This window comes from Etheostoma spectabile, chromosome 17 (genome assembly GCF_008692095.1).
Source record: "Etheostoma spectabile isolate EspeVRDwgs_2016 chromosome 17, UIUC_Espe_1.0, whole genome shotgun sequence".
Lineage (NCBI taxonomy): Eukaryota > Metazoa > Chordata > Actinopteri > Perciformes > Percidae > Etheostoma > Etheostoma spectabile.
The window spans coordinates 21,264,659-21,292,222 of NC_045749.1; the positions used below are offsets into that span (position 1 = coordinate 21,264,659).

General features: G+C 41.2%; 1 protein-coding gene across 1 annotated transcript in view; it reads left to right on the top strand.

Annotated features, from left to right (window-relative positions):
- Positions 1-27,564, top strand: part of thada (THADA armadillo repeat containing) — a 110,838-nt gene that overhangs the window by 33,050 nt on the left and 50,224 nt on the right. The window contains 5 exon segments of the mRNA XM_032542159.1: positions 606-728; positions 1,056-1,147; positions 8,754-8,843; positions 14,434-14,565; positions 23,544-23,712. Coding sequence (XP_032398050.1) covers positions 606-728; positions 1,056-1,147; positions 8,754-8,843; positions 14,434-14,565; positions 23,544-23,712 — 606 coding nt within the window.

A 27,564-nucleotide genomic window follows, 5' to 3' on the forward strand; every position in this document is an offset into this window, starting at 1 on the left:
TTTGGCCTTCCCTAAAAGTTTGTTGATCATGTAAACACACATAAGAACTAGGTTAGAAGAAGGCTGTCCTTGACAAAAAAATGTGTACTCTATTACCAGTCATATGAATTTGTCGACTAATCAATGAGTTGATTTGATTGACCGATGTGTGTGCTTTGAGTGTTCGTTATGATTAGTAACGCACAATATAACTGCAGTCCATTTATCATCTATAAAACTGATTTTCACCACCAAAAATTATCCAAAAGCACCACTTTGAATCCTGTGTTTACCAGTACTCGTAGGTTGGAAATAAGTCATTCAGCATAAGAGAGCATAAAAAAATGAAGGAATCTTATTCAACTAAGACCAAAACGGCCGATTAGTTGACTAGTCAGGTGGTGTTTTCAGGTCTGTAGGCAGTCTGTGTAGTATTAATGTATTCTGAAAATGAAAGAAACCTGAGGAGACCATCCATATCTAGAAAAAAGCTGCTAAGTTTCAGGCCTCAGCAGGATGTCAATCCTTTGCAGCTCACGATGTGATTTTTAAAAATCTTTTGGCCTCATCAAGTAGTGACGGTAGTCCGCTGAACGGTTAAATGTTATCTGTTTACCTTGCCACAGGTCCATGCTCTGAACATCCTCAGGGCTCTGTACAGGGACACTCGCCTGGGGGAAAACATCATTCCCTTCGTCTCAGAGGGAATGCAAGCTGCTGTACTCGGCTTCACCTCTCCTGTTTGGGCAGTGAGTTTCATCTTCCAAGTTTTCTTCTTCTATTATTTATATTTGTCTCTGTACTTTGAATCTAGACAGATTAACATGCACCCCAACAGCATCCCAGTCTTTCACTCCGTCTCTCTAGGGAGGCGTTTCTAATATTTATATTACTGAGGGCAGACTAGATAGACTAGAGGCACTGACCCATTCAGACATACACACTCTCTCTCCTCTCTCTCTCTCTTCTCTCTCTCTCTCCTCTCTCTCTCTCCTCTCTCTCTCTCTCTCTCTCTCTCTCTCTCTCTCTCTCTCTCTCTCCTGTCTTCCATCGTCTTTCTGTTTTTTTTTCCCCAGGTGAGGAACTCTTCCACTCTTCTCTTCAGCACTCTGATCACAAGGATCTTTGGAGTAAAGAAAGGGAAGGACGAGCACTCAAAAAAGAACAGGTCTGCTGCTTCTCTCCCTCTGATACTGCTCCAACAGTTCAGGTCTAATGTCATGTGCATCAGTGCAGAATGAGATGCTTACATTTGTTATGAGTCATGTCTATGCAAACAAGGTCCAAATGTCACAATTATTAGTGCAAAAAAGTTCTACGTAACACTCACACACATTTAATACTGTATATTAAATACCTTGAGGTAAGTCCTCTTAATATCCACTTGTGTCAAAAGTTCAATTGTTAAAAAAATGCTATTTATCGTGTCAGTCTGTCCACAGTCAATTCTGTAATTGTCTCTGACATATTACTTTTTTATTATTTTAGATGCTAAGCTCGGCTGCCTAGCATAGGATGTAATACATCTATATTTGTAGTACATCAACACAAATCTACAAGAAAGCAATTCAGAGGACTTGTGTAACAGTTTTTGTTTTACACCACCGGGGGACACTGTTGTAACACAACTCTGGCTGAAATGAAGGTTTCACTCTACTCAAACCCACTGCTGGTTGTTATTACATGTGGAGATGCAACTCTCCACTGGTGCTGTACCAGCAATAAGGAAAAGACACTGGATGCAGAGAAAAAAGGGCCATTTCACATGGAAAGATAAAATAGAAACACACAGTATGAAGTTATTTTTATTGATGCTCTATTAAAAACCACAGGGACCATGCAGTGGGTTCTGTTGCAGCTGGTTTCATACCTGTGGGCTGTAGTTGATAAGGCCTGAAGTATAATTCAGCAAAGGTGTGGCATCAGAAGGACAATAACATACAAAAGACTGTCTGGTCTAATCAGTTTTTATTTTGGAAAACATTTTTCACGTTAATTTCCAGAGACACACTCAACAACAACACAGATGATGAAACATGCATGTTTACACATTTTCTGGGCCAACGTGTTGAGATGACCAGAAACGTATATGGAGCCAAAAGCCACTAACCAACATAAAGTAATGAATAATGAACAATACATATTTGAGAAGCTGTCGGTTTTTATTTTGGTGGCTAAGATGCAACCGCCACACACCCAGTCAACATGAGGAATCTGTTTAGATTTCATTGATTTCATTGTAGTTGGAAGGCTATCAGTTGCTAGTCCTGCTTTGCTCTCAAGGATTGTTTTGAAAAAATGTGGATTTGTTTTGAGGTTTTTGGAAAAGAGTCTTAAATTATAACAGGCTCCGAATGCCTTGTCACACAGCCATCCAAAGCTTGATGATGAAAATGATAGCAGACCTGGGTCAAGTTTCCTTCCTCATATATTTTACGATTTGTTGTATTTAACTTAGATAGATGATAAGTGGAGTTGAGCTCTTTGGATGCTGCAACAGGTTCCCCAGGCTTATATACACACAGGAAAATATTTGAAGAAATGTGAATGTCTTTTCCACATGTTGTGAAATGCTGAAATTCATAGATAGATAAGAAGAAACACAAGAAAACAACTATGAATCAAATGTTAGTCATCAAGGACTGCATCTTCAGACAGCTGGAATCTGACCTTTTTTGAAGTACAGAGCACAAGCTAATGACAATGTGTTGTTCATTGCATCAAGATTTCTAGTTGTCCATTACTTAAGTGCGTGACATAATACTTGCAAAACTCCCAACAATAAACAGCCTCAGCTGTACTCTTATTTTGTGCTAATTAGCAAATGTTAGCACGTTAAAACGATGATCATTCTATCTCCTTGACATCAGCATGTTAGCATGCCGATGTTAGCATTTTTTGCTCATAGCAGTGCAGTTCAGCCTCACAGAGCCGTTACCATGGGGCTAGACTCTGATACTGTGTCCATCTTTAATGGGATGGATGGTACATATTAAGGTTGTCAAAAGTATGCAACTATCAATACATTTTTGATACCACATACAATTTCCATTAATGATGCATTCAAAAGTATCAAAGGTACTAAACCTTGTGCATGTTGTTTTACTTTATCCTTACTTCATCCTATTTTGTGTACGGTGGACTTCTTTTAAAAGTCTGGTAGCGATTTGCTAGATTTCCGATTTGCGGGCGTTCACGTTATCAGGATGCTTGCCTGATTACAGAGTTGATCTTGTGAGGATTATATTTCTGTATATGCTAAGCTAGGCTTACCATGTCCCTGCTCTATCTCTGTATTTTGTTACCTCAAATTGTTAACATGGCTATTATTATGCATGCTAAACATCAGCATGTTAGCATTGTTGTCACTATGAGCATGTTTGCATGCTGACATTTAGTTTAAAGCATGCGTGTGCCTATAATAATGCGTTCTATTTGTACTCGGAACTCGGATTTTCCGAAGCCGAGGTCGTAAAAACGCCCCACGACCTTGGATTTCCGTGTTCGGAACTCGGGCAACCACCGAGTACCCCGAGCTAAATATCCAACATGGCTGCCCCGTGCATCAACAGTTGTGAAAGCTGTAGTAACATACAGTTATAAGCAGTTCTTTGTTATTTGTGTCTCAATAAATCAGTCGTCCATCTTCTATCTGTGGACAGTGTTGTTATGCTGCATTGCTAACACTGGCTAACTTGGCTAGAGCTAATGGTAGATGTAACGCGCTATAAGTAGAGCCTCACAGAGCTGTTAGCATGGCTGTAGACTCTTGGTCTTGTTTAAAGCTGCAGTAGCCCTGTACACCATGAAACTATCATTAATCATATAAACATGTATATGATTGATATCTTACTGGCCCCTTTTGGAACTGATAGAGTTCCATTTAGCATTCAGGGCACATTAAAACAAACATGAACAATAATGTGCATGTTGTGTTTGGCTGTAGGGCTATGTGATAGTTGTATTAAGGTCTATATTGAGCTCAGAAAGTGATTTTGTTAACCCATAGATAATCCAGGGTAACGTTTCACAAGGCTTAGGCCCTGTTCCAGGAAGCTCTGTCTGGTTCCCTTTCCTTTATTTCTATTGGCTGCTTTTCTGAAAACCTCTGAATACTCTCAACCAAGCCAAGGCTGCTCCTGTTTATCTCGTCTGTTTTCACTTGTGTTTTTAACCTGCTGTCTCTCCCTTTGTAAGGCTGTCAGATACCTCCCACTCGTCTTGTCTGCTGCTCATAATGACTGCTTGGGGTTATTATTATATGCATGTTTCACCGTTTGTGTGTTGCGATTCATGACAAAAGAACAATTGGCATTTAAACTCTAAGCTGCATTTTAGTGTCTTTACAATGCATGTACATGTTTTTTTTTTTACTTCTTTTAGGAATCACTCATTTTTCAGTTGCTATAGTGTTCTTGTAACATGTAAGTGAATGTCATCGGATGGATCGGAAATGTTGAATTTTTTAATTGCGTCTTTTCCACAGTCTGTTGTGTGTCTGGTCTCGGTTATTACCATGATTTTACGGTTGGGATCTCTGGCGGCCGAAAACGCATTGTGACAGCTTGTCCACTCTAATATTTGGCTGTGTGTTCGTAGAGGCCTCTTGCTCCACTGAAGCCGGAGCACAGACATAGTTCCCCTCGCACACGAAACCAGTTTATTTTAACATTTTGAGTAAATGTGTGTTTGGGAAGACTGAGCTTGTTGCTGTCTGTGGGAATTATGTGTATTGGCCATAGTTACTTGAATCCAAGCATGTTGTTTGCTTGTGGATCATCGTTCCACTAAGTTCAGGCTTCTGCTCTCCGTGACCGTGCATCGATGTTGATCCGATATCGTTGCTGAGATAAATGCAACTGTAAACAAAGCTGACAGAGTGAACATTGCTCTCTGCATTCCAACCAAAGCCCCCAGCTTTATCTTCAGCCTACGTCAAGTCCTCACTTTGCACTACATGTGCTCTTGTACATGCAAACATTTCCATAGCAATGTCACTTACTCTAGGTGCTTTTAAATTAAATAAAAACTAGAAAGGGAAAGCAGCACTCTCATAACTCAAACACATTTATTTCAGCTTATTAAAACCGCCTTTTCAAAAGTCTTCAGGGTGTACTTTGATCTATATAAATTGAAATAAATGCATGCAAGTTATTGGTTGTTGGCCTTTCCCATTCTCCTTTTTTTTTTTTTTTACTTAGCAAAGTATCAATACAAAACTGATAAGAACCTCTTGCTCAAGTAAAAGTACACACAAATGTAAGTAATGAAGTGCCAAGTACAGAAAAGTGGTACGACTGCGACTGGAATGTTGTTTTCATTTATTAGAATGTTAGTACCATACATTATATTTATATAATATTTTCATGGTTTTTTTTAGGTTGAGGTGGAGGGTTGTTAGTTTTGTCCAGTGGTTACAGCTACACCTTTATATTCTGTTTTTGAAATTTTCTCTAATCTGTAGTTTTAGTGTGAAATATTTGATAATTGTACCTCTTTTGGGTCTTAAACAGTTATTTATAAACTGAAATAATTTTTGCTTCCTTTGATAATAACTTTTAAAATCTTGATATGAAAGGTTCTGTTGTATAAATATGACATTAACCTGTGAAAGAATAAAGTAACATAAACTAGATATAGCCATTGCACAAATACCTCAAAATCGTGGTTAAGTAGTTCTCCACCACCTTTTTTTTTTATAACATTTTGTATATGCATTCTGTGAATATTCTATTTCCCTTGTGCCAATCTTTAACAAACGTTTTGTGTGTGTGAATCAGTCTCATTTGCCTTCAAGTTAATGCAGCCTGTATGAGTGTGCACCCAGCTGTGAGCCCACAAACATGACCAGGCTTTTTCACTTACACCTCCCTTCTCCTCTTTTGTGACCCTTAGCCCTTTTACCCCATCTAATCCGCTCCAACACAACCTCTGACCCCTGTCCTCCAGGCGCAGAGTCTTGTCAGACAGAGAGACTCTCATTAGAAAGAGTAGAGGAGAGCGGGGCGCGCACAAACACGCACAACATTGGCACTCCTGTTTTTTATTTACACATGTATACAGTGAACATCATTTACATTATTTCATTTTCTAATGTGGTTAGAATTTGCAGTTCATGACTCCCTTTTTACTACCATGACTGTGCCTGCTTTTAACTGAACTGTGTGTGGTGTGTGTGTGTGTGTGTGTGTGTGTGTGTGTGTGTGTGTGTGTGTGTGTGTGTGTGTGTGTGTGGTGTGTGTGTGTGTGTGTGTGTTGTGTGTGTGTGTGTGTGTGGTGTTGTGGTGTGTGTGTGTTGTGTGTGTGTGTGTGTGTGTGTGTGTGTGTGTGTGTGTGCAATCTCCCCAGGCTTGTGATCATGTGCTTGGCAGACCAGACCTCTTCCCTTTAGGAGCGACTTGATTTAGACAGGCAGAGTTAAATAAAAACTTTATTGGCCTTGAGGCTGAATGTTAAGGTCTTGCTGTTGCAGCAGCAAGACCGCTAGTGTTAAATATAAAGTTTGTCATTTTATTGACAGTTGTGTATGAGTACGCACAAACACACGTGACTGTAATTTCTAGCTGGGTAAGCAAACATAAAGGCTGGATTTGTTTAAGTAGAGAGTAATTGGCATCAGTATGCTCTCTCAATCATTTGCCTCTTCTCTGCTCCTTGCTGTTTCTTGTTATGTCACTTTTATTCAAAGCATAAGAATTTAATCACGACTAACTGCCAGGTAATTAAATTAACTGAAAGTTGCGTCCGCTAGTACTTCTGGTTAATTCTAATCAATGTGGACAGTGACATATGATGGCAATCAGCTTTACACTCTGCAGAGATTCTATGTTGCATGTTTATACAGTGTACTAGCTCAAAGCTGTAACACAGTTTTTGCTTCTTTCCAATTCCAATAGCATTGTTTGTTTGTGATCAAATGTTTTTTTATTATTTTTTATTCTACAAATTAAGGAAAATCACAAACCAACCACAGGCAAAACAATGGAACATAAAAACGTGTCCCAGGGCCAAAACATACAGAGAGGAAAGACTGGGGGGGGGGGTTCAGAACTCGGGGTTCAGTGTTTTGCCCAAGGACACTTCGACAAGGCCATGCAGGGCCAGGGATTGAACCACCAACCTTCCAATTGGCAGGCAACCTAGCTCTACCACTGAGCCAGAGCCGCATGGGCCTGGTTTCTCTGGAAATTTCTGTTACTGTGTTTGCACTCCACCATATATTAAAATATTGTATAAACAAAAGAAACTAACAGAAAAAAGTGACATCCACAGCTTACAAATAATACACGCAGAAGCAGTCATACAGAAACGCACACATACGCAGACACACACATAGACAAGGGACCAATCACACATGCAAACAGAAGTAAAGTCTAACACATAATCACCACATAGAATACAAAGACAACGCTGAGCCAAGGGTCCAAACTCTGTCCTGGGGTACCATTAATGGGAGCCGTGGATAGTTCATACAACATCCAAAAAGAAAGGATCCATGTAGAACAGATAAATCCTGAGGTGGTTTCCAACGGGTTGCAATCATCCTCTTAGCAGCTGTAAGTCCAGCAAACACAGCACATTTTTTAGCTTTAAAAGGTCCTTCATAATCAAAACATTGACGATAACAGGCGCAGTAACATTAATTAAGGCGGAAATTTAGGATGAAATATTGTTCCAGAACTGGCCAACAGGAGAACACTCCCAGAACACGTGAAGATATTATTATTTCTTTATTTTACAGACTCAAGGTCCAGATGATTAAAAACAAAAAACACATTACAAAAGGGGTTCAGACCAGACACAGACATAAATACATATAGACAAACTGATCCCCAACAATATCACAACAAGAAACACACATACATACAAATTTACCAATTGCAATGCTCAATGATTAAAACAGGTACAAATGCATGTTCCAGTGATTCCATAGTTTTGACGAATATCTGGTATCACTAAGTGCAGGATTGATTATAGCCTTTCAAATTGTATTATTTGACCTGATATGTACCTGCTAATAGCATTGTTTATGATTGTTGTTTAATTACACAACATACCACATCGTCTTTGCTTTTTTAACATCTCCTTATTGCATTTTCAAAATATTCTACTATACATAATCATCATATATCATAATATTGGCATTGTGGCTCTATGGAGTCCAATATCAGACTGGTGGTCACTTGGGACCACACTGAAATATCTTCGCAACTATGAAATGGATTGTTATGGAATGTGGTACAGACATTCATGTCCACCTCACACCGAAATGTTGTTGGTGACTTTTCATCTAGCACCATCATCAGGTCTTAATTTTAATTTCTCTTACCTGCCAAACTAATGGATTTCCCATTTTGTGTTTAGCGGTAATCAGCAAGTGTTAGCATGCGGACATGTGAAACTAAAATGGCGACCATGGTAAACATGATACATGCTAAACAGCCGATCACCATTGTCTTTGTGAGTATGTTAGCATTTAGCTCAAGCCACTGCTGTGCCTAGGTAGAGCCTCACAGAGCTGCTAGCATGGACTCTTGATCAATATATGTAAGCCTTAAAACTTAAATATGGAACCGCCACCATGAACAAAGAAGCCCCCACATTATGCAGAGTATTAATAAAAAGTACAGTGTTTTAGGACTTTGGTGGCTATTTGCTTTACAAATATGCTGTTTGCGAGAATCCTTATTTCTGTAATGCTGTATTTTGTTCATGCTTAAGTTGCCCTATTACTTCTAAAATAAAAATCATGCTCCTTCGGTCTCTCCTTTCAGGATGACGGGCCGAGAGTTTTTCACTCGGTTTCCAGCTCTCTATCCATTCCTTCTGAACCAGCTGGAGGAGGCTGCAGCCACGGTGGAAAGGTGAGGTGGTCCACCTTAATCCACACACATGCACACTCCACATTCAGCCCTTGCCATGGCTTTTCACACTCCCTTGGTCCCATTATAGCTTTAATTTGACTTACATTTAAGCCACATGGAACAGCTTTTTCTTTTTTTTCTTAAGCTGATTAAGCAGGGGTGTTTTTGTGCTGGGAGGCTTCCAGGAGTAACAAAGAGGAAAGGTTAGTGAACTTTTGGTTTGTCCTATAACAGATTGTGGGAACCTGAACTTTGAACTCGATTTTCTCTAATCAAGTAGTATTGCCCAAGATTGAGTTCTCGTGTGGGCCTTTTTTTTCCTTCTAAAATATCTCTTGCTCAACCGACTATTTGATCAAAGAATAAGAGTTTACGATAGAATAAAATAAAAGTCTCGTCGAGATTTAGTTTTGTTGTTTTTGCAGTGTGGAGATTGATTGACCTTATCTTTCACCACAGCCCAAACTCCCTCTTTTAAAAGCATCGGAGTCGTCCAACAGCTCCCAGGGCGGCCTTATCTTAATATGGATCCAATTAATTGACTGCTCTTGCAGACCGGCTCTTTCACAATTCCCCTCACTCCTTTCGACCCTTGTTAAAACATTTGCAAATTTCCCACGGAACCAGATCTCGGCTCTCTGACTTCCCACATCATTTCATCATATCGCGCCACCCAAACAGACCGACCGCACCATGTTGTAGCAATACACAGCAGGACAGGAGACAAGAGAGCTGCTGTTAGTGGTTTTAGACCAGTCTTGTGGAAGTTAAGTACAAGTGTATTCCTAAAATAGGTCACAATATAGTAAAGATTATAGAAATGAGATGTTGAACTATAAGGTTGTACTTTGGAGTCTGTACATTATATAATATGTAATCCTCCACAAATGCTTCCCCTCCCCCCAAAACAAGCACTAATGAATAAAAAACAATTCCGGTGTCCACAAAAAGGGGCTGTAATGTACAGTACATGCACTCTGCTACAGTTGTGTTCAGAATAATAGCAGTGTGTTTAAAAAAACTGAATAAGGCTCAAAAGCCCTAGAGTAGCTTTTAATTCCATAATATCAATGCATTGGGAACACTTCACATTCAATTCCAAATCAAAACATGACCAAATGTGAGTATGATCAAAAGGAATATTAGGCTGTAATATTTGCATTTTTCTTTACAAACTCAAACATTTACTGTCTAAACTGAAAACTGTCTCAAGGGTTTGCTTTACGTTGAGTCACCGCACTAATAATTAGTTGCATAACCCTTATTTCTGAGAACTGCTTCACATCTGTGTTGCATGGAGTCACCTGTGAACAGGTATTCCAGCCCAGGACCATTGAACTACATCCCACAGTTCCTCTGCATTACTGGGTTTTGTCCCAGAAACAACATTTATGATGTCACCCCACAAGTGTTCTATGGGACTGAGGTCCTGGGATTGGGGTGGCCGCTCCATAACATCAATCTGCTCATCTGGAACCAAGACTTTGCTCACTTACTGGTGTGTTTTGGGTCATTGTCTTGTTAAAAGACCCATTTCAAAGGCATTTCCTCTTCAGCATAAGGCAACATGACCTCTAAAGTATTTTGATGTATTGAAACTGACCCATGATCCCTGGTATGTGATAAATAGGCCCAACACCACAGTAGGAGAAACATCCCCATAACCACCATGCTTTACTGTCTTCACAGTGTACTGGGGCTGGAATTCAGTGCAGGGGTTGGACAAAATGTTAGCGCCCCTAGACCCAAAAAGAACAATTTTGCTCTCATCAGTCCCCAGAATGTTGAGCCATTTCTCCTTTGACCAGTCAATGTGTTCAAACGTTGCAGTTGCAGTTAGCAGAGTGTGGGCATCTCATTCTGTTGAGTTGTATCCAGCTCTTTTTTGACCTGCTACTACACTACTACTAATACTAATACTAATACTCCATGTGTGGTTGATAATGTTGTTGTTGTTGTTGTTGTGAATTGACGTTGTTTAAATGTTCAAACTTGGTCTTGGCCTAAAGCCAGACTAAAATAGTCAAAGATTTTGTTTACTTATGAGCGGTTTCACTGCTAGAAAAGCTGAATTCTTTGTTCTATAGTTTCAGTTTTGAGTATTATTAGCTGTCACTTTACCCTATTGCTGTCTTTTTAAATGCACCAACTCTTGGTTTTGACATTGATATTCTGGAGCTCCTAGCATGCAGGTAAGGAGACTGACTTAGTAAGAAAAATGTTGTCCGTGCATATCAAATTCCTAAGGTTATTATCTCAGTGTAGCAAACGTAACCAAGTTTATCTGAAACTATTTCAGGTCAGTGCCCACATTTGAAACTGCTGTGCAGTGATTCGTTCGCAGTACAAACAGTCTTATCTGCCACAGCTTTCACTTCCAAAGAAAATAGTTTTTCACATCGTATCCCAACTACTTTTCTCTAATTTTCTAAATAAAACTGATGATTTATTTGTCTGACTGGAAACTAAATGGCAAACTCAAGCTTTAGTTTACTTTAGAGCTTCTTTTGAGTCATTGCTACTGTTTCCTCTTCACTGCTTTCCACATGAAGAGCACAAATACTTAAGGTCAGCGTTCTGTTTCTACTCTTGTTTAAAAGATGTAAAACTAAAATAACCCTTTAATCAAACACCCGGGTACTGGAGATGATTGAGGAGTTGGAGGAGCTCAACATGGAATTTTAGAATGTCGTTAAAAGCCACAGAGTCGCTCTCTCATCCTGTCAAGTGTTTCTGCCTCCAGCTGTATCCCAACAAGGCCTAATATGTTTGCAATTTCACCTCTACAACCCCCTCTCCCTGACATCACATCCTGTCCCATTGCGCTTGACACACACTAGACCAGTTGCTAATTAAGCTGCTTTTCCATTTCCCATCTTGACGATCTATGGCAGTCCCCATGGAAGGCTCCATGTGTGTTTTGGAATGAAGTAATGAGAAGCACAAGTTGTTTTTCACAGGGGGTCTGTGAAAAACAATGACGGGCTGGAGGACACGTTGCCCTCCTGATGCACACACTCCAGAAAAGCAGACCTACCACACTTACAGACCTTCACAAAGCTTAAATGCAGGCGCTCTCTACATTGTAAACCCTCGTTTCCCGTGATATTCCCTTTTCATGAGATGAAAAGTTCACCTTACACACTGCTAGGGTAATGGTGCTAGAGATAAAAATCCTTCCCCAGCCGATAGGAAACTCTGCAAAACTTTTGGGGAATTGATTTCCACTTTATTCTTCCCCCAAAGAGCTGGACCCTGACAGCAGGACAAGAAGTATTAAAACCGCTCTGAAAGCGAAGCCTGGCGCTCAACAGTCATTTCCCTTACTTTGTGCTGTAGTCGGAGTTCTTGTCTGTTTCTCCATTCCCCTCCCTCCTTTCCTTCACTGTGAGTGTGTCAGAGTGAAACTGTGAAACCGCTGGCAGAGACGGACAGTTTCCATTGTGACTCAGTTGGCGGGTGATGAGATTTGGATGGAGGAAAGGAGGGAGGTAATAAAAAAGGACGGATGAGGAGAAGAGTGTATTGGAGTGTGGGTGGTTTTAGATATGCACTGTGTATCAAAGTGCTAGAGGAATGCAGCCCTGTTATATTGTGGATTGAACGTTGATTATATGTAATTCTTACGGGAAATACACTCACTGTCTTGCTGAGAGACCGTACACTGAACACAGTATGAAGCTGGAGGTAGCAGGTGCTTAGCTTAGCATGAAAACTGGAACTGAGACAGGTTACATCACATAACTCCAAGTAAAACCACAACATATTTGTTCTGAATGGATTAAACAAACAAGATATAACATTTGTTAGACATCTTTAGAGGTGCTGGTACTGTTGGTGGACTTTTTCAACCTTGGACAGAGCCAGTGTTAGCTCTTTAGCGTACTTTCAGTCTTCATGCTAAGCTAAGCTTCTTGTCTGCTGGCTCTGTCTTTAAGTTGGCTCTGTCTTTATTTAGTGTACAGTAATGAGAGTGGTACCGATCTTCTCTCGGCAAAAAAGCTAATAGGCATAATTCCCAATTTGCTGTAACTTAAATGTATAAAAAAATCCATTCCCTGCCCAGGACAGTTTCTTTAATCTTGCTCCTACCTGAAGTGCTATGGAGCTAGAACAGTGACAGTAACCTGTGGTATTGAAAATAAAATTTGGCATTGAAACAACAAATATTGGCATTGAAAACTGTTGAACTGAAGTATAAAACACAAACATCAAAAAGTAATAATCTCATAATCCTATGATATTATTTCATTTTGACGTTTGTTTGCATCATGATAGGTTTTTCAATGTCAATGTAAATTTTTTCTTGATGTCCGTGTCTTTTCAGTGACAGTTTTTTTTTTTTACGCTGACAAGATTTTTACAATGTCACTGTTTTCAGTTTCAACTTTCTGTCACTGTTTTGGCATAGGGAGGAGGGGCCTGAGGGGAGGGATATTGGGGGCGTGGCTTACGGGTAACTTACAGAGGCTACTGGCGAGAGACCGCACCTCCAGACGAATCCTCCCAGAGTTGTTAAAACCGCATATCTGCAATGTCTTCCACACGTTCACCTGGAACCTCCAAATCTCAAGTAAGTCTGTTCATATCGGCCATTTTTTCACATAATAGGTTTCTAGGCAAATCACACACTCACTAAAAGGCTGGACGCATTCACTGACAAACTACATTAAAAGTTAACACTAAACCAGCCTGCTTCTGTGTGAAAAAATGGCAGGATTCCTATGGAGGTGCGGTCTCTCGCCAGTAGCCTATGTAAATTCCCACAAGCCACGCCCTCTGTCCTTCCCATCAGGCCCCTCCTCCCTATGCCAAAACAGGGACAGAAAGTTCAAACTGAAAACAGTGACATTGTAAAAATCTTGTCAGCGTAAAAAAAAACTGTCTTTGAAAAGACACGGACATCAAGAAAAAATTGACATTGACATTGAAAAACCTATCATGATGCAAACAAATGTCAAAGTGAAATAATATCATAGGATTATGAGATTATTACTTTTTGATGTTTGTGTTTTATCCTTCAGTTCAACAGTTTTCAATGCCGATATTTGTTGTTTCAATGCCAAATTTTATTTTCAATACCACAGGTTACTGTCACTGTTCTAGCTCCATAAAGTGTGTGTGGGTGTGGGTGGGTGGGTGTGTCTCTTTCTCTCCGCAGTGAAAATAATTAGATTTTTAGGGCAACTTTTAGCTCACCTTGGAGGCGGAGTCGGATGTTCTGTGAAAGTTGAAAAGGGAAAAGCTGCTAAAATCAGGAAGACACCACAGTAACTGTAGAAAGCGCTGTGTTGTGGTGAAGAGGTGAAGAGAATGTCACTCTCACTGGACTGCTTTTTCTTTCTGTCCATTTCACGTTAATGAGAAACACAATCTATGCAGGACTGTGCAGATTTAATCTTCTTCTCTGGCCCTGGCTACACCCTTCGACCATATTTTATAAATCTTTTGACTGTGTGTGTGTGTGTGTGTGTGTGTGTGTGTGTGTGTGTGTGTGTGTGTGTGTGTGTGTGTGTGTGTGTGTGTGTGTGTGTGTGTGTGTGTGTGTGTGTGTGTGTGTGTGTGTGTGTGTGTGTGTGTGTGTGTTTAGTGACAGTGGTCATGTGAAGCTTCACCCCAGTCTGTTCCTGCTGCTGCTCGTGCTCAGTCGACTCTACCCTTCTCCCATGGATGGATCATCTTCACCTCTGGGTCTGGCTCCTTTCATGCCTTTCATCATTAGGTGGGTCTCAGTCTACACACACACACACACACACACACACACACACACATCTCAATTTTATGTATAGTATCAAATCATAAAAAGAGTTATCTCAGGACACTTTACAGATAGACTAGGTCCAGACCCCTCTATAATTTACATGGACCTAACTAGAGTATAGCAGTGTGTAGCAGGACACTGCAGAGCGGAGCAGGGTGTAACAGGGCATAGTAGGGCGCGGAGCAGGACCATTGGGACAGCTGCAACCATGATTTAGGTGCCACCCTAATCTAAGGAAACCTGCTGGGTGAAAAAAGACAGTAGGAACTCCAGGGAATAAGCACCCCAACACACACACACTTACAATTTTACAATCAGGAGCGACTCGGCTGTGGCTCATCTAGACATTCTGCGTGCCCCCTTTTTTTCTTCTAGCTGTCCGACATCCAGGTATTGATGTGGGCGGGGTTGGGAGGTTGCCTGATGCTCTTTAAGCATGCAGCGTGCAGAACGGCTGTAGCAATGTGCACAACCGCCGGCAACAAAACGACGTGCTGGAGAGCCCAAGAGCCCGGGCATTCATCTAACGTGTTTGGGACTAATTTAATAATTTAGGGTAGGGTAGACCGCAATCAGTTTTTGACGGATTTTGACTTCTGGCATGACACCGGTAGCCCACTGCGAAGACATGCTTGGGCTCTCTTATTACATCAAGGGAGGTTGCAACCCCCCACTGCTCTACTGAGCATGTGGGAGACACACATACGCAAAGAGATTCCTTGATTTATAGTTAGATTATAGACGGTCTGCATACAGTGTACTCACACCGGATACACACTGGTACTATGCTTATGTCAAATCACTCCCCTCCATCATAAAAGAGTTGAAAGTGTCCTTAAACAATCATTTCCACTCCTAAGTGCTCTAAAGCCCCTGACACGCCAAGCAGACGGCTGACCCTCGGCAGAAAAGGTAGTTGGACTGATCAGTCTCCGCAAGTTGGTCAAAAAAAGTGACTCTGAACATACTGAGATGAAATACGTCTCCATAACAGCAGGTGGAGCTAATGAAAAATGAAAACCGGCAGCTGATTGGACGAATGCTTCACATGGGCCTGGTTTCTCTGGAAATTTCTGTTACTGGGTTTGCACTCCGCCAATCAGATTGGTCATTTAAGTCCGACTGTCGGCAGTGCCCGCCTTCCAACTGACCATGTCAGGTCGGCCAAAACGAAGGCCGACTACCCCTCTGGGCCGCTCCGAACAGACGACGGCACAGAACGCACCCTACAGACTCGAGTCACTGACCTCGCCAGACTGTCCGACGGCCGATTATCAAGTTGGTGTGTCACGGCCTTAAGAGTCCCAGCAGAGCTGCTCAGTGAGCAGCAGAGCAAAACGCAGTATGAGAACAGGGTGTAATGCTCTCCCTTTCAGCAGCTCCTCCCTTGTGTCATCACTATCAATGAGAATGTGTTGCCAGTCAGCTGCAACGCTCATATACAGGTTGAAAAAAAAAAAAACAGCATGGGGAACGCTCTATCAAATCCACGAGGGTCACCGACCTGCTCTCTCAGCCGTGATAAACCTTTCATACAATCTTTCTCTGAACCAAAACTCCTTCCAAGTATAGAACAATCACCAAGACAAAACACCTGCAGACTAAACAGTAGTGTGTGTGTGGATATTTTTTGTGTGGTTTGTTTGCACAGGTGCTTCTGCATCTTTTCTATGAACTTGTGTCTCATCATTCCTTGACTGTGAATCCAGCATATAGGAAATTGGCCAAGCATGAGAAAGTTTTTGTCTGTGTTGGTCGGATTTTATGTTTCTGGAATAATAAGACAAAACACCTCTGTAGTCTGAGTTGGTCTCTCCAGCGAGTTTCTGTGTTGTTGCGTGTATCGTCTTGTGTGGCAGCTGTTGATTAGATTGTGACGAGTTTTTATCTGAACTCTACTCACTGTTTACTGGGGAGTAAAACCTTACAGGTGAATGGGAAACTGTGATTAAGGCCTGCCTTTTTTACATTCCTTAAATGTGGAAGTCTACAAATAGTATTGGTACATGTTAATCTGCTGCACCTGATAATACAACTCAAGCACCTCTTTTATTTGTGTTACTATTCTTGTGAGAATGCGTGTCATTGACCTTATACTAATAATTCTCCACCTGCAAACTTTAACCTTTCACATCACAACCACATGCCTTATCTAAAAAGTCTTTATCCTAATCATAAAACTAAGTTATACCCTTCAACAGCCCTTTAAAAAATGACTACTCAGATCTGAGGTCTAAAATAGGAATACCAGTATGTAGTAGGTCATAAGAGACAGATCCTGGAAACCACCGTCAAGTTCTGAATCAGATTTACTGTACAGCAATAATACACAGACCCTCCTTTCTTTACTTTATGTTTCGGTATGAATGCGCTTAACTGAAACAATTACTTTCATTTCTCTATTAACAGTTTGATCCACTAAATGTCAGAAAATAGGCCCAAATAAAGCCAAAAGAAGCATCTTGAAATGTCTTGTTTTGTCTGACAGACAAATTGATATTAGGTTTATCAGCAACCCGGTTTGCAACCTTTTTTAATTTTTTACAAAATAACTGTACAACCTGTACTGATATGTTTTATGTGCAGTGGTGGAACAAGTATTTATATTTACCTAAGTAAAAGTACTAATATCGCACTGTAAAAAATACTCTCTTAAAAGTAAAAGTCCTACGTTGAAAAGGTTACTTAAGTAAAAATATGTATCGTCAGGAAAGTGTACTTCAGTTTTTTTAGTCCTTTTAATACTACAGGACAGATGAAGACATGAAAGGAGAGAGAGGGGGAATGACATGCAGCAAAGTAAACCTCTATATACAGTATGTGCGCCTGCTCTACCAACTGAGCTAACCCGGCCACATACTTAAAGTATTTAAAGTAAAAGTACTCAATGCAAAAAGCTTCTCACATTTTAGAAACTCAACTTAACTAGGTAATTAATCGGCTAATCAGTTCAGCTGTACTTGTAGGCCCGTATATTGTTGGGTAGGAATATTTATAATAACACATCTTATTTTGTGTGTTTATGTGAAAAAATCTTAATTTGTAAAGTAACTAAAGTTGATTAATGTAGTGGAGTAAAAAGTACAATATTTTTCTCTGAATTGTAGCGGAGTAGAAGTAGAAAGTGGCATGAAAAGTAAAGTACGAGTACATCAAATATGTAGTTAAGTAAGGACGTAGTCTCGTTGAAGTTACCAAAGGTTCCTGAAGAGCCAAAACTAAGCTCAAAGTGGGCGGATAACGCCAGATAATTAAAAAAATTGGGCAAAATGGTGGAGTGTGTGTTGAGCTGAAACGTGCTGAATGAAGATTACAGTCCATGTTCGCCTCCTGCGATGACATCCACCTGTCACTCCAAAGTGGCCACGCCCTTAATTAAACACAAAGAGGGAATTTTAAACTCATAAGACACTTTAGAAGATATCATCAATTTGCTGAATGCTCATATTAGCTTCAGATTAGCTTTAGTTATGTTTGCAGGGAGCGTGGATTATGTGCCCCATCGCTTACAGTGAAAGCCTCTTTGGAGAGCTTTTACTGGCCAGTTTGAACCGTTGGGGGGATAACAGAAAGCAAAACCCTTTTCAATGTGTTCATGTGGGTTTTAAGAAGGACTTGAAAAAATTTAAAGCTGTCCTTTAACACCACCTTCTCCCTTAAAGAAATAATCCCTTTTTTGGGGTGTTATTTTGTGTCTATGGTGCTTCCACACGCATACAAACTTGGGGAAAAAACTATCCATGCTATCAACATCGGCACGGCTTTCTACGTCACTAGCCGAGACAAGGTGGCTGACCGTAGCATACTAAATCATTCTCAATGGCAAAACACTGCTACAACACCCACTAGTTTACCATCATCTCGAAAAGAACTACTCCCTGTCCCTGTTCTAGTTCCTGTCCCTGTTCTGCAGGTTTTCCACAAGTGGCCCTGGTCTAGAAGAAGTCTCCCAGCTGATCCTGCCTTGGACTGACCAAAGTTGGAGAAAGAGTTATCTAGCTGATGGATCTTACCGAGCTACTGAGCATGTGCAGCTCCCAACAAAGATAGTATAGAAGTGAGATGTCTCACTCTGGAGCTAAAGCAAAGACCTAAACACACAGGGTTAAAAGAGGATCTGCAGCAATGTGCAGTTCAACAAAAATACGGTGTTTTTTGAAAATGAAACGTATAAATGCATAACTTCAAAATAAAATTATGAACCTGAATAATATGCATAATATGGCCACTTTAAAATAACTAACAAAATAGTCCTGTTTATTAAAATCACACAATAATTTGGCAAAACTTGCTGTTACTTAAACCACAGCTGTTTTTCCCAGCTCAAATGTAAAGACATAAAAACAAAATCTATGTAAACAGTCATCATCAGTGTTTTGTAAAGCTTCCCAATAGAATGATGCTCTAATAATATCCATGTTTAACCGTCGTCCATGATGCTGTTTATTAAAACTGGGGACGTTTTTTTCCTTAATCACAGAGTTTGGCTAGACCGCTCCACTCTTAGTGGGACACCATACGTTCATCCGGTTTGCCTTATTGACAGACTGGTCGGAAGGCGACAAATGGAAAGGAAAGTGGGATCACGGGGGGCCTTTAAACATGGACCATTTGGAGCTGTGAATGTGCAACGTTTCCAAAAGAAGCCATGTGTTCTTCAAAATCAGTTACTCCTTGTTTCCGATGGACAGATTTACCAGATATGTTTTATTTGAGCGAATCAGTCGTTTAGTGGAATCTTTAAGAAACTCCTTTAAGAGCCCATCTATTGCGAGTGCAGGAAACTGCTCGATAGCTTGAGTACTGACTCGCTGGCTGTCCGAGAAGGTATGCTGCACACACATCCACCCAAATGAAGCCCACATGTTGGAAATGTTAAATATAGCCCGGCTCTGACTTCTTTGGCTCCAGCCGTGTTTCTCTTCACCAAGCCTCCCCCATCCCCCCCGACTCTTCTTCCCCAGGCGTGTGCGGACGTGCTTGCATGAGGTCGACGGCTGTCACCCCCGTCCTCTTCTTCCCTCTCGTCACATGATCTGACCCGCCACCCGTCAGGGATCAGATGTAGCTTGGCTCCTCTTCTGTTGACAGGACGGAGCAACCTGCCTAATAATTCTTCCCCTTTACCCGTCCATCACACCACACGCCATTTTTATCTATCTGCCCTCAAACGACTCTGCACGATTTTTGACATTCCTTTTTTCTGCCTGGCCTTTGCATGCGTCACACCTGCCTGGTTTATGACGAAGTCTAGGAATGACGAGATTGATGAGGATGACTACAAAGAACCGGAAGAATGATGACCAACGGACACATTTCTTTCTCCATATAATTTACGGCTGCTTCATTCCAGCCCTTGACGTCTTCAAGTTCGTCCTAACCCCCTTCCAATGTCTCTCTTTCAGCTTCTTTCTTTTCCCTCTTCTTCATTCTCTCTCTGGCTTCATGCTAAAGAGTCTTGATTGTGATTTATCTCTTGTGATATCCAGTACGGGAATCTCTCCTCGCCCTCCCTGCCTCACTCCCTTACTTTCTCGTCCTCACTGACTCGTATCTCATTTCTTTTGAAAGGGCACAGTAAATAAACCAAGTCAGACTCGATAAAAGGGCCATTTCCTTCCCAACATAGATGCTGTGTATTTTCCCTCAGTGCTCATGTTATTGTCATCTTGTTGGTTTGGCATGAACTGTGGACAGTAAAACTTTTTGTTCCACGTTCAAATTTCCGAATGTAAACTGATACAGTACCTTGTCTGGCAATCTGGGCCCACCAACATTTAGAACTGCTAACAGTAGGTCACATTTGGTGCTGTATTATTACTTTGTAGATGCTTTTTGGTTATTCATTTTAAGGTATTTTAGCCCTAAAGTTGTATTTATGTTTTAGTCAAATGACTGTGAAAGAAGGTAAATACCTCAAAGCGGCAACTTGTTTGTGTAAAGCTTTTTACACGCTTAAAATCACTATGTGCATACTTTTTTACAACAGTGCTCGAAGGTTACTAAGTACATTTACTCAAGTACTGTACTTAAGGGAATTTACTGCCCTACATTCTTATTTTGTAGTATGTTGGATGTGTACGCTCTCATACTTTTTGGGTGGGATGCTTGTCAGGTGAAGAAATACAAATGTATCTTGCCTTAGTCTTTTTTTTATACTGACACTGTGGGCGCCAAAGACAACTCAACAAAACATCCATTCAAATTCTACAGATAGTGTTTTGAAAGTAAACTTTTTTTAAAGTCAATCAAAGTGAAAGAATGATTGTGTTTAGACAGCTACATCGTGTCCATATAAATGAAAGAAGCAAAATAGTTTTAATTATGTCACCACTTATGTCACCACTTCCCTTCGTCTTCAGTGACAGACTTTTGTTGCCGGGACTTGTTTAGCGAACATGCTACAGTCTCTGTGGTGGAAATTATTCTCCCAGTTCTGCAAAATGAGGCCCAGATGACTCGCTCCATGCCAGTCAGCAGTCTGCCTCTGACCCCCACAGGGGACGGCCCTGTTTCTAAAATTATACCCTTCCAAACTGTCATTTCCTTTTGCAAAAGTGTTTCAATGGGACAAATTAGCACAGATAGTTAACATATGGGCCCCAAATGGGGGCTGGGAGGGGTGGAAAGTAAAGAATGTATTTATAGATTTAGGTCATTTGTGTGTGTGTGTGTGTGTGTGTGTGTGTGTGTGTGTGTGTGGTGTGTGTGTGTGTGTGTGTGTGTGTGTGTGTGTGTGTGTGTGTGTGTGTGTGTGTGTGTGTGTGTGTGTGTGTGTGTGTTGTGTGTGTGTGTGTGTGTGTGGTGTGTGTGTGTGGTGTGGTGTGTGTGCGTGCGCTCATAAATTCACATGTAGGGGCTTGTGGAGCTCAGGAATGCAAACTGTTGTCCGTCTTTAATACAGGGTCTTGGGGTGTGTGTGTGTGTGTGTGTGAGGCATGCTCCCAGCAGGTGGAAGAGCATTTGTTGACTTGATGCTCCTATGCAAACTGTCCTTTCTTTGTTGAAGTCCATATAGATTTCAAGTCTTGTGTCTTTTCCCGTCTTTGACAGCAGTGGATCTGTTGACAAAATATGTTTTGTGCATACAAAAAATGAAGAAAAAAAATGAACTTGTGAAGTTTGAGTCTACTAACGTGACATAACACACCTTCTCTCATACCAAAATCCAAAAAGCAAGCTTCCTTTTTATCTCTGCATACCGTTGAAGTGATGGATCCGAGTTTCTCTGAGCTGAGCTGCTTGTTTGGCCTCCACAGCCAGCTTTAACGCCATCCCAGACCTTGTCCTCCTTGACGCTGTATGCATGTATTATATGTAAGCGTATGCTTGACTCTGCCCCCATGTGACTGCACAGTATGTATATATGTATTCAGAGCTCATTGAATACATTTGTTGCTCTAAGTTGAGACTTCCAGACAGTCCATATTCCTTATCTGGACAGAATGTTCTTTCGTGCTGCAAACAGCCTAAAGGCCACATAAGCATTATGTTGGGCATCAATATGAAGCAGCATCTGTTCTTTAGGTGTTTTCCCCCGCGTGCCTTTTTTGATGTGGGATTCTCATAGGCAGCCAAATTAGATGTGTAATGAGCAGAATGAAACAAATTAATCAACTACGGCCAGTTTTCTTGTAGCTCCCTGGCACACAAAACCATTTTAACTTGCATTTTTTTGAAATATGTTAGGTCCATATGTGTTTGTGTTATGTTGTGAATGTGAAAATGAACTGCCGCCTTTCAACCTATTGTTAGTACTGTGGAATTTCACCGAGCATTTAAGCACTACCTTTAGGTACAACCTAGTACCATATCACAAATTACACGTGAGAAACAAATTGATATGCAAAACTAAAAAAAAAAAAACGTTCTTACCATGAACCCGACATTTACTTTAGTCTGCCATTTTACTGCATAATATGACAGCAACTCGCCAAGTCAGACTTTCCGAGCGGTTCCGACTTGGTTCACATTCATTTTTCCCCAGTTGAGAAGTCAGTTTTCCAACACCACGTGAATGCAGCATAGCTCATTTTCGGACCCTTTAGATCTGTCCCTCCCCTCCCCTCCTCTCCTCTCATCTCATTCACGTCTTGGTCATGTCCTTGCCTCGCGTCAGCTATGGTAGTGTTATGACATTGGATAAGGAAAGACTATCAGCTTGTAAACAAGGTTAATTTTAGCCTGCACTCAGGGTAACTGGCCACATTCTCCATCACCGGTGGATACTGTAAACTGCCCTGTGTGTTTGTATGTGAGAAAGAAATAGAGGGAGAGCGATATCTGTGGGCAAAGCCAACATGGAATAGATTATTTCCTTGATAGATGGATTTTTGGATTTCTTTTTTGAGTTTGAGTGTGTCGGCCATCTGCTGGCCTGGGAGCTGTTTAGGTTCGGATCTTTTGCCTTTGCAATAGGAGAGAGAGACAACAAGAGGGAGGAAGATGGAGATGTTACATAAAGTGCGCATAAAAATAGCGACCAACTTTCCAAATGAAATTAGTAAATTTGTCATTTGTCCATTACATAACCTGGCTGGAAAACAAAATAATAATAATAATAATAATACACAGTCATTTTAAACACTCAGAAAAGTTATTTTTCATAACAGTTACAGCTGTGAAATAAATGAAACCCAACAGTTACAACAACAACACATGGCCTGTGAATTAGAAACATTGCATAACTTCCTCCATTATCTCAAATATGCAACGTTACATAATACAACAGTAAAAGATTATGATAACGCAATTTTCCATGAAACTAATGCTGTGTGTGTGTGTGTGTGTGTGTGTGTGTGTGTGTGTGTGTGTGTGTGTGTGTGTGTGTGTGGTGTGTGTGTGTGTGTGTGTGTGTGTGGTGTGTGTGTGTGTGTGTGTGTGTGTGTGGGTGTGTGTGTGTGTGTGTGTGTGTGTGTGTGTGTGTGTGTTCTCTGCAGATGCGGCCACTCAGCGGTGTATCGGACCAGAGAAATGGCGGCTCGGGCCCTCGTCCCCTTTGTGCTGGTCACCCAGGTCCCATCCACCGTCACCACGTTACTGCAGGAGCTCCCTGCAGCGCCCGGACCCACAATCCAACACAACCACATCCACGGGACTCTGCTGCAGGTCTGCACCCACGCACACATCAACGTAAACCAGTACACTCGTATATACATAACATATGCCATAACATTTCGTTGGGGGCTGTAATCCCAAGTCCTTTAAATGACCACAAGGGTTTATTTAATGATGAAAGGCTGGAATCATACCCTGATTGTCACTGTAGGATTCTAAAGTATGTTGAAACACACACACCCCACACACACACACACACACAACACACACACACACACACACACACACACACACACACACATAGCTTCTCAAATGTAAGGATTTGTTGCTTTTTGCTGTTTTGTATCATGGTCAATTGAATTTTTCCCCTTCAACCGGGTACTCGCAATGGGCATTTGAAAAAAAAAATTATATTTAGACTAAAAGATTAATTGATTTATTGCTAAATTAATTGACAGATTAAAATAGTGAAACCTATTAAAGATGCTGATCAGTTGCAGAGTGGTTTTAGTTAAACTCTCTGGGAATTTGGTGGCTGTTATGTGTAAAGTAGTGATGGCCGAATGAAGCTTTGTGAACCAGTGTCTTTATTTTCTGAGTCCACTAGATGGCGCTCTCTGTTCAACATTTGGTTGAGAATACACCGAATGGCTTAGGCCTTTCTCTTAAAACCACGAGTGCTCTCTAGTGCAGTGATTCCCGAAGTGGGGGTCGGGACCCACAGGGGGGTCGCGAGCCGGAGAGGGGGGGTCGCAAGTTGATTTCCAGAAATAAAATAAAAATATAAAAACGATTAGAAATAGCGAATGTTAGCCATGATTTTAACACAAGATGAAACTAGTGGCTAAATTTAAAATAAAACCAAGCACATAAATAAAAAGGGAACAGCTCTTTTGATTTGAGACGAGGGCAAATCATCCGACATCCGAGCTGGAGGACGCATTGGTTGAACTGTCAAGCGACCGGACCTTGAAGACAGCGTTTAATAAGACGCTGGCTGAGTTTTGGATTTCAGTTGAGAGGGAATACCCACAGCTATCCAGGGCGGCTTTGGATGTGCTGATGCCGTTTGGCACTACCTACTTGTGCGAAAGACTTTCTTGGCACTGATGTACCTTTAAAAATAAATACAGATCGCGACTGAATGTGGTGGAGGATCTCCAAGTAGCGGTCTCCAACATTAAACCAAGACTGGACTTGCTGTGCTCCAAACATATTGCACATCCATCTCATTAGGTGAGGTTTAGTTCAAATTGAAGTAATGACTAAATTACTGTAGAATAATGTTATGGCTGTTGTGTTATTTTGTGTTGTCAATATGCTCATGTTGGGATACGCCTATAGTGCGTGCGTGGTTGCGCGCAATGTTTACATACGTTTATAGTGGGGGGGTCGCAAGTCACTTGCACCGTTACTTTGGGGGTTGTGGGCTGAAAGTTTTGGGAACCCCTGATCTAGTGGACGCAGAAAATAAAGAGTGAAGTAGCTAATCATTTTTTGTCCCACCTTTTTTATTTCATTGAGGTCAGACAGAATATTTTCATCGGGGATATCCTAACAGGATTTAGCAAAACAGGATGCTGTTTGTCAGTCGTAGTTAGTGATGGTGGTCTGCATTCTACTAGAGAGTAGAGGTCAGAGGTCATTCTAATAGTCTGCACACCTCATGTGTGTAAATGGGAAGCACAAAAATACCTCTTTATCAGTGACGTCAACAATGCACATTTAATTCATGTAGTCATTGCAATGTCAGCAAAAACTGAATATGGGCATACACTTTGTAAAGGTAGACTTCATGGCAGAGCTGTTGCATTGAACACGTGCAGGTGTACCTGGTGTAGTGGCCCTTTAGTGATCGTACAGTTCATCAGAGTTTTTCTGCTGGCCTGTGAGAAGGGAGATCTTGGCACTAGTGAGATGGCATTTTAACATGGTTCATTTTTACATACTACCAACATTATTATGATACAAATTTGGTTAGAATATTGGCAAAGTATCCTCTTAAAGGTTCCATGGCATGAAAATTTCACTATGAGGTTTTTTAACATTAATATGTGTTCCCCCATCCTGCCTATGGTCCCCCAGTGGCTAGAAATGGTGATAGGTGCAAACCGAGCCCTGCTCATCCTCTATGAAAGCTCAGATGGGCTGATCTGGAATCTTGTGCCTTATGACCTTATAGGGGGCAAGTTTGTCTCCCCTAAATCCACTTTTCCCGCCCAGAGATTTTGGCCCCCCACTTGAGAGACATCATGGCTTTCAAACAGATACAGTAATAGGGACCACTAAGGTCTATGTAAAAGAGACTTAAGATACAGTATTAGGGACTACTAAGGTCTATATAAAAGAGACTTCAGATACAGTATTAGGGACTACTAAGGTCTATATAAAAGAGACTTCAGATACAGTATTAGGGACTACTAAGGTCTATATAAAAGAGACTTCAGATACAGTATTAGGGGACCACTAAGGTCTATATAAAAGAGACTTCAGATACAGTATTAGGGGACCACTAAGGTCTATATAAAAGAGACTTCAGATACAGTATTAGGGGACCACTAAGGTCTATATAAAAGCATCCAAAGACCACCATGTCATGGGTCCTTTAAGAAAACAAACTCGGTGTACAGTCTTGGAATTGTGTAGCTATTAAAATATGAAGAGATGCATGTCTCATATGTTATTATACACTCCCGTATGTTATGCATCATTTGCTTCTGATAAACTCACATCTTGAACTAATCAAAGCAGCCTTGTACTGTATTTGCAGTTCCAATCATTCTTAGGATTGAATGTCCTCGGTTTATTAATGAGTTTATTGTCCTTTTATTTCAAGTTGAAACACGAACCTCTTCACAGCTGGACGGGAGACGTTTTCACTCAACAAAGACAAAACATAAAAATGCAATTACCAAAGCGGTTATCAAAACATGTGTATGTGCACACCCACACAGAGATGATAGATATGGAGCATCGAGCCTTGACACACTTACACACACACACACACACACACACACACACACACACACACACACACACACACACACACACACACACACACACAGAGTCTGTTGTCCCACACACCCAGTTTCCACACAGAGCCTGTCCAGACAAGGCGGTTATCGCAGGGTAAATACCAGTGTTTAGTTCTGTCATCACACTCTGACAAACACAACCAAACAGTCTGCCGGTAATATCAACACACGCAGAAGAAAAAGGGGGAGGGAGTTTCCCCAGCCTTTTATTGAACACCACTGATGGGGTCGGTTTGGGAGCAGGGGGTGTGGAGCGGTAAGAACCGGGCTGAAGGGTCAACACAAAGACTGGAAACTGCCCCGTTTTCTACATCACTTATGGTTTGATAGCGGTCTGGAGTGCAGGGAGGTCTGCTGTGGGATGAAGGCAAAGGATGGCATGAAGGATGAGGAGGAGGGGAGGTGGGCCTCTTAAAGGCTTAGAAGAGATTTCAGGAGGAGAGTGGATTTTAGTTGGCTTTCCTTTCACGGTCGCCATGTGTGGAGCTTCCCCAGATCTGTCTTCAGCTCCATCTCTATGTATTTCCCCTCTGTCTCTGTGTTTGTCTGCTTCCTGCCGGTCCTTTTTAAAATGTCTTTGGCATCTTTTCTTCCTGTCTGTTTCTCCTTCTGCTACTGTCTGTTTCTCTGTGCCTCTCCCATTCCCATACAAAGGGCGAGATCACATTGTGTGCTGCCCCTGTGTAATTTAGTCCCATGTAGTGAATCTTTTATCGTGAGGTAGCTTCTTTGTCCTGTCTTGTGTTCTTTGTGTCTCATCCTCACCATTTCCAAGTCTTGTCATGCGTCGTGTGTACTATACCATCAGCTACCTGTTTTCATGTCATTTTGTTTTACAGCAAATTGTATACACCAGTAGTTGTAGTAG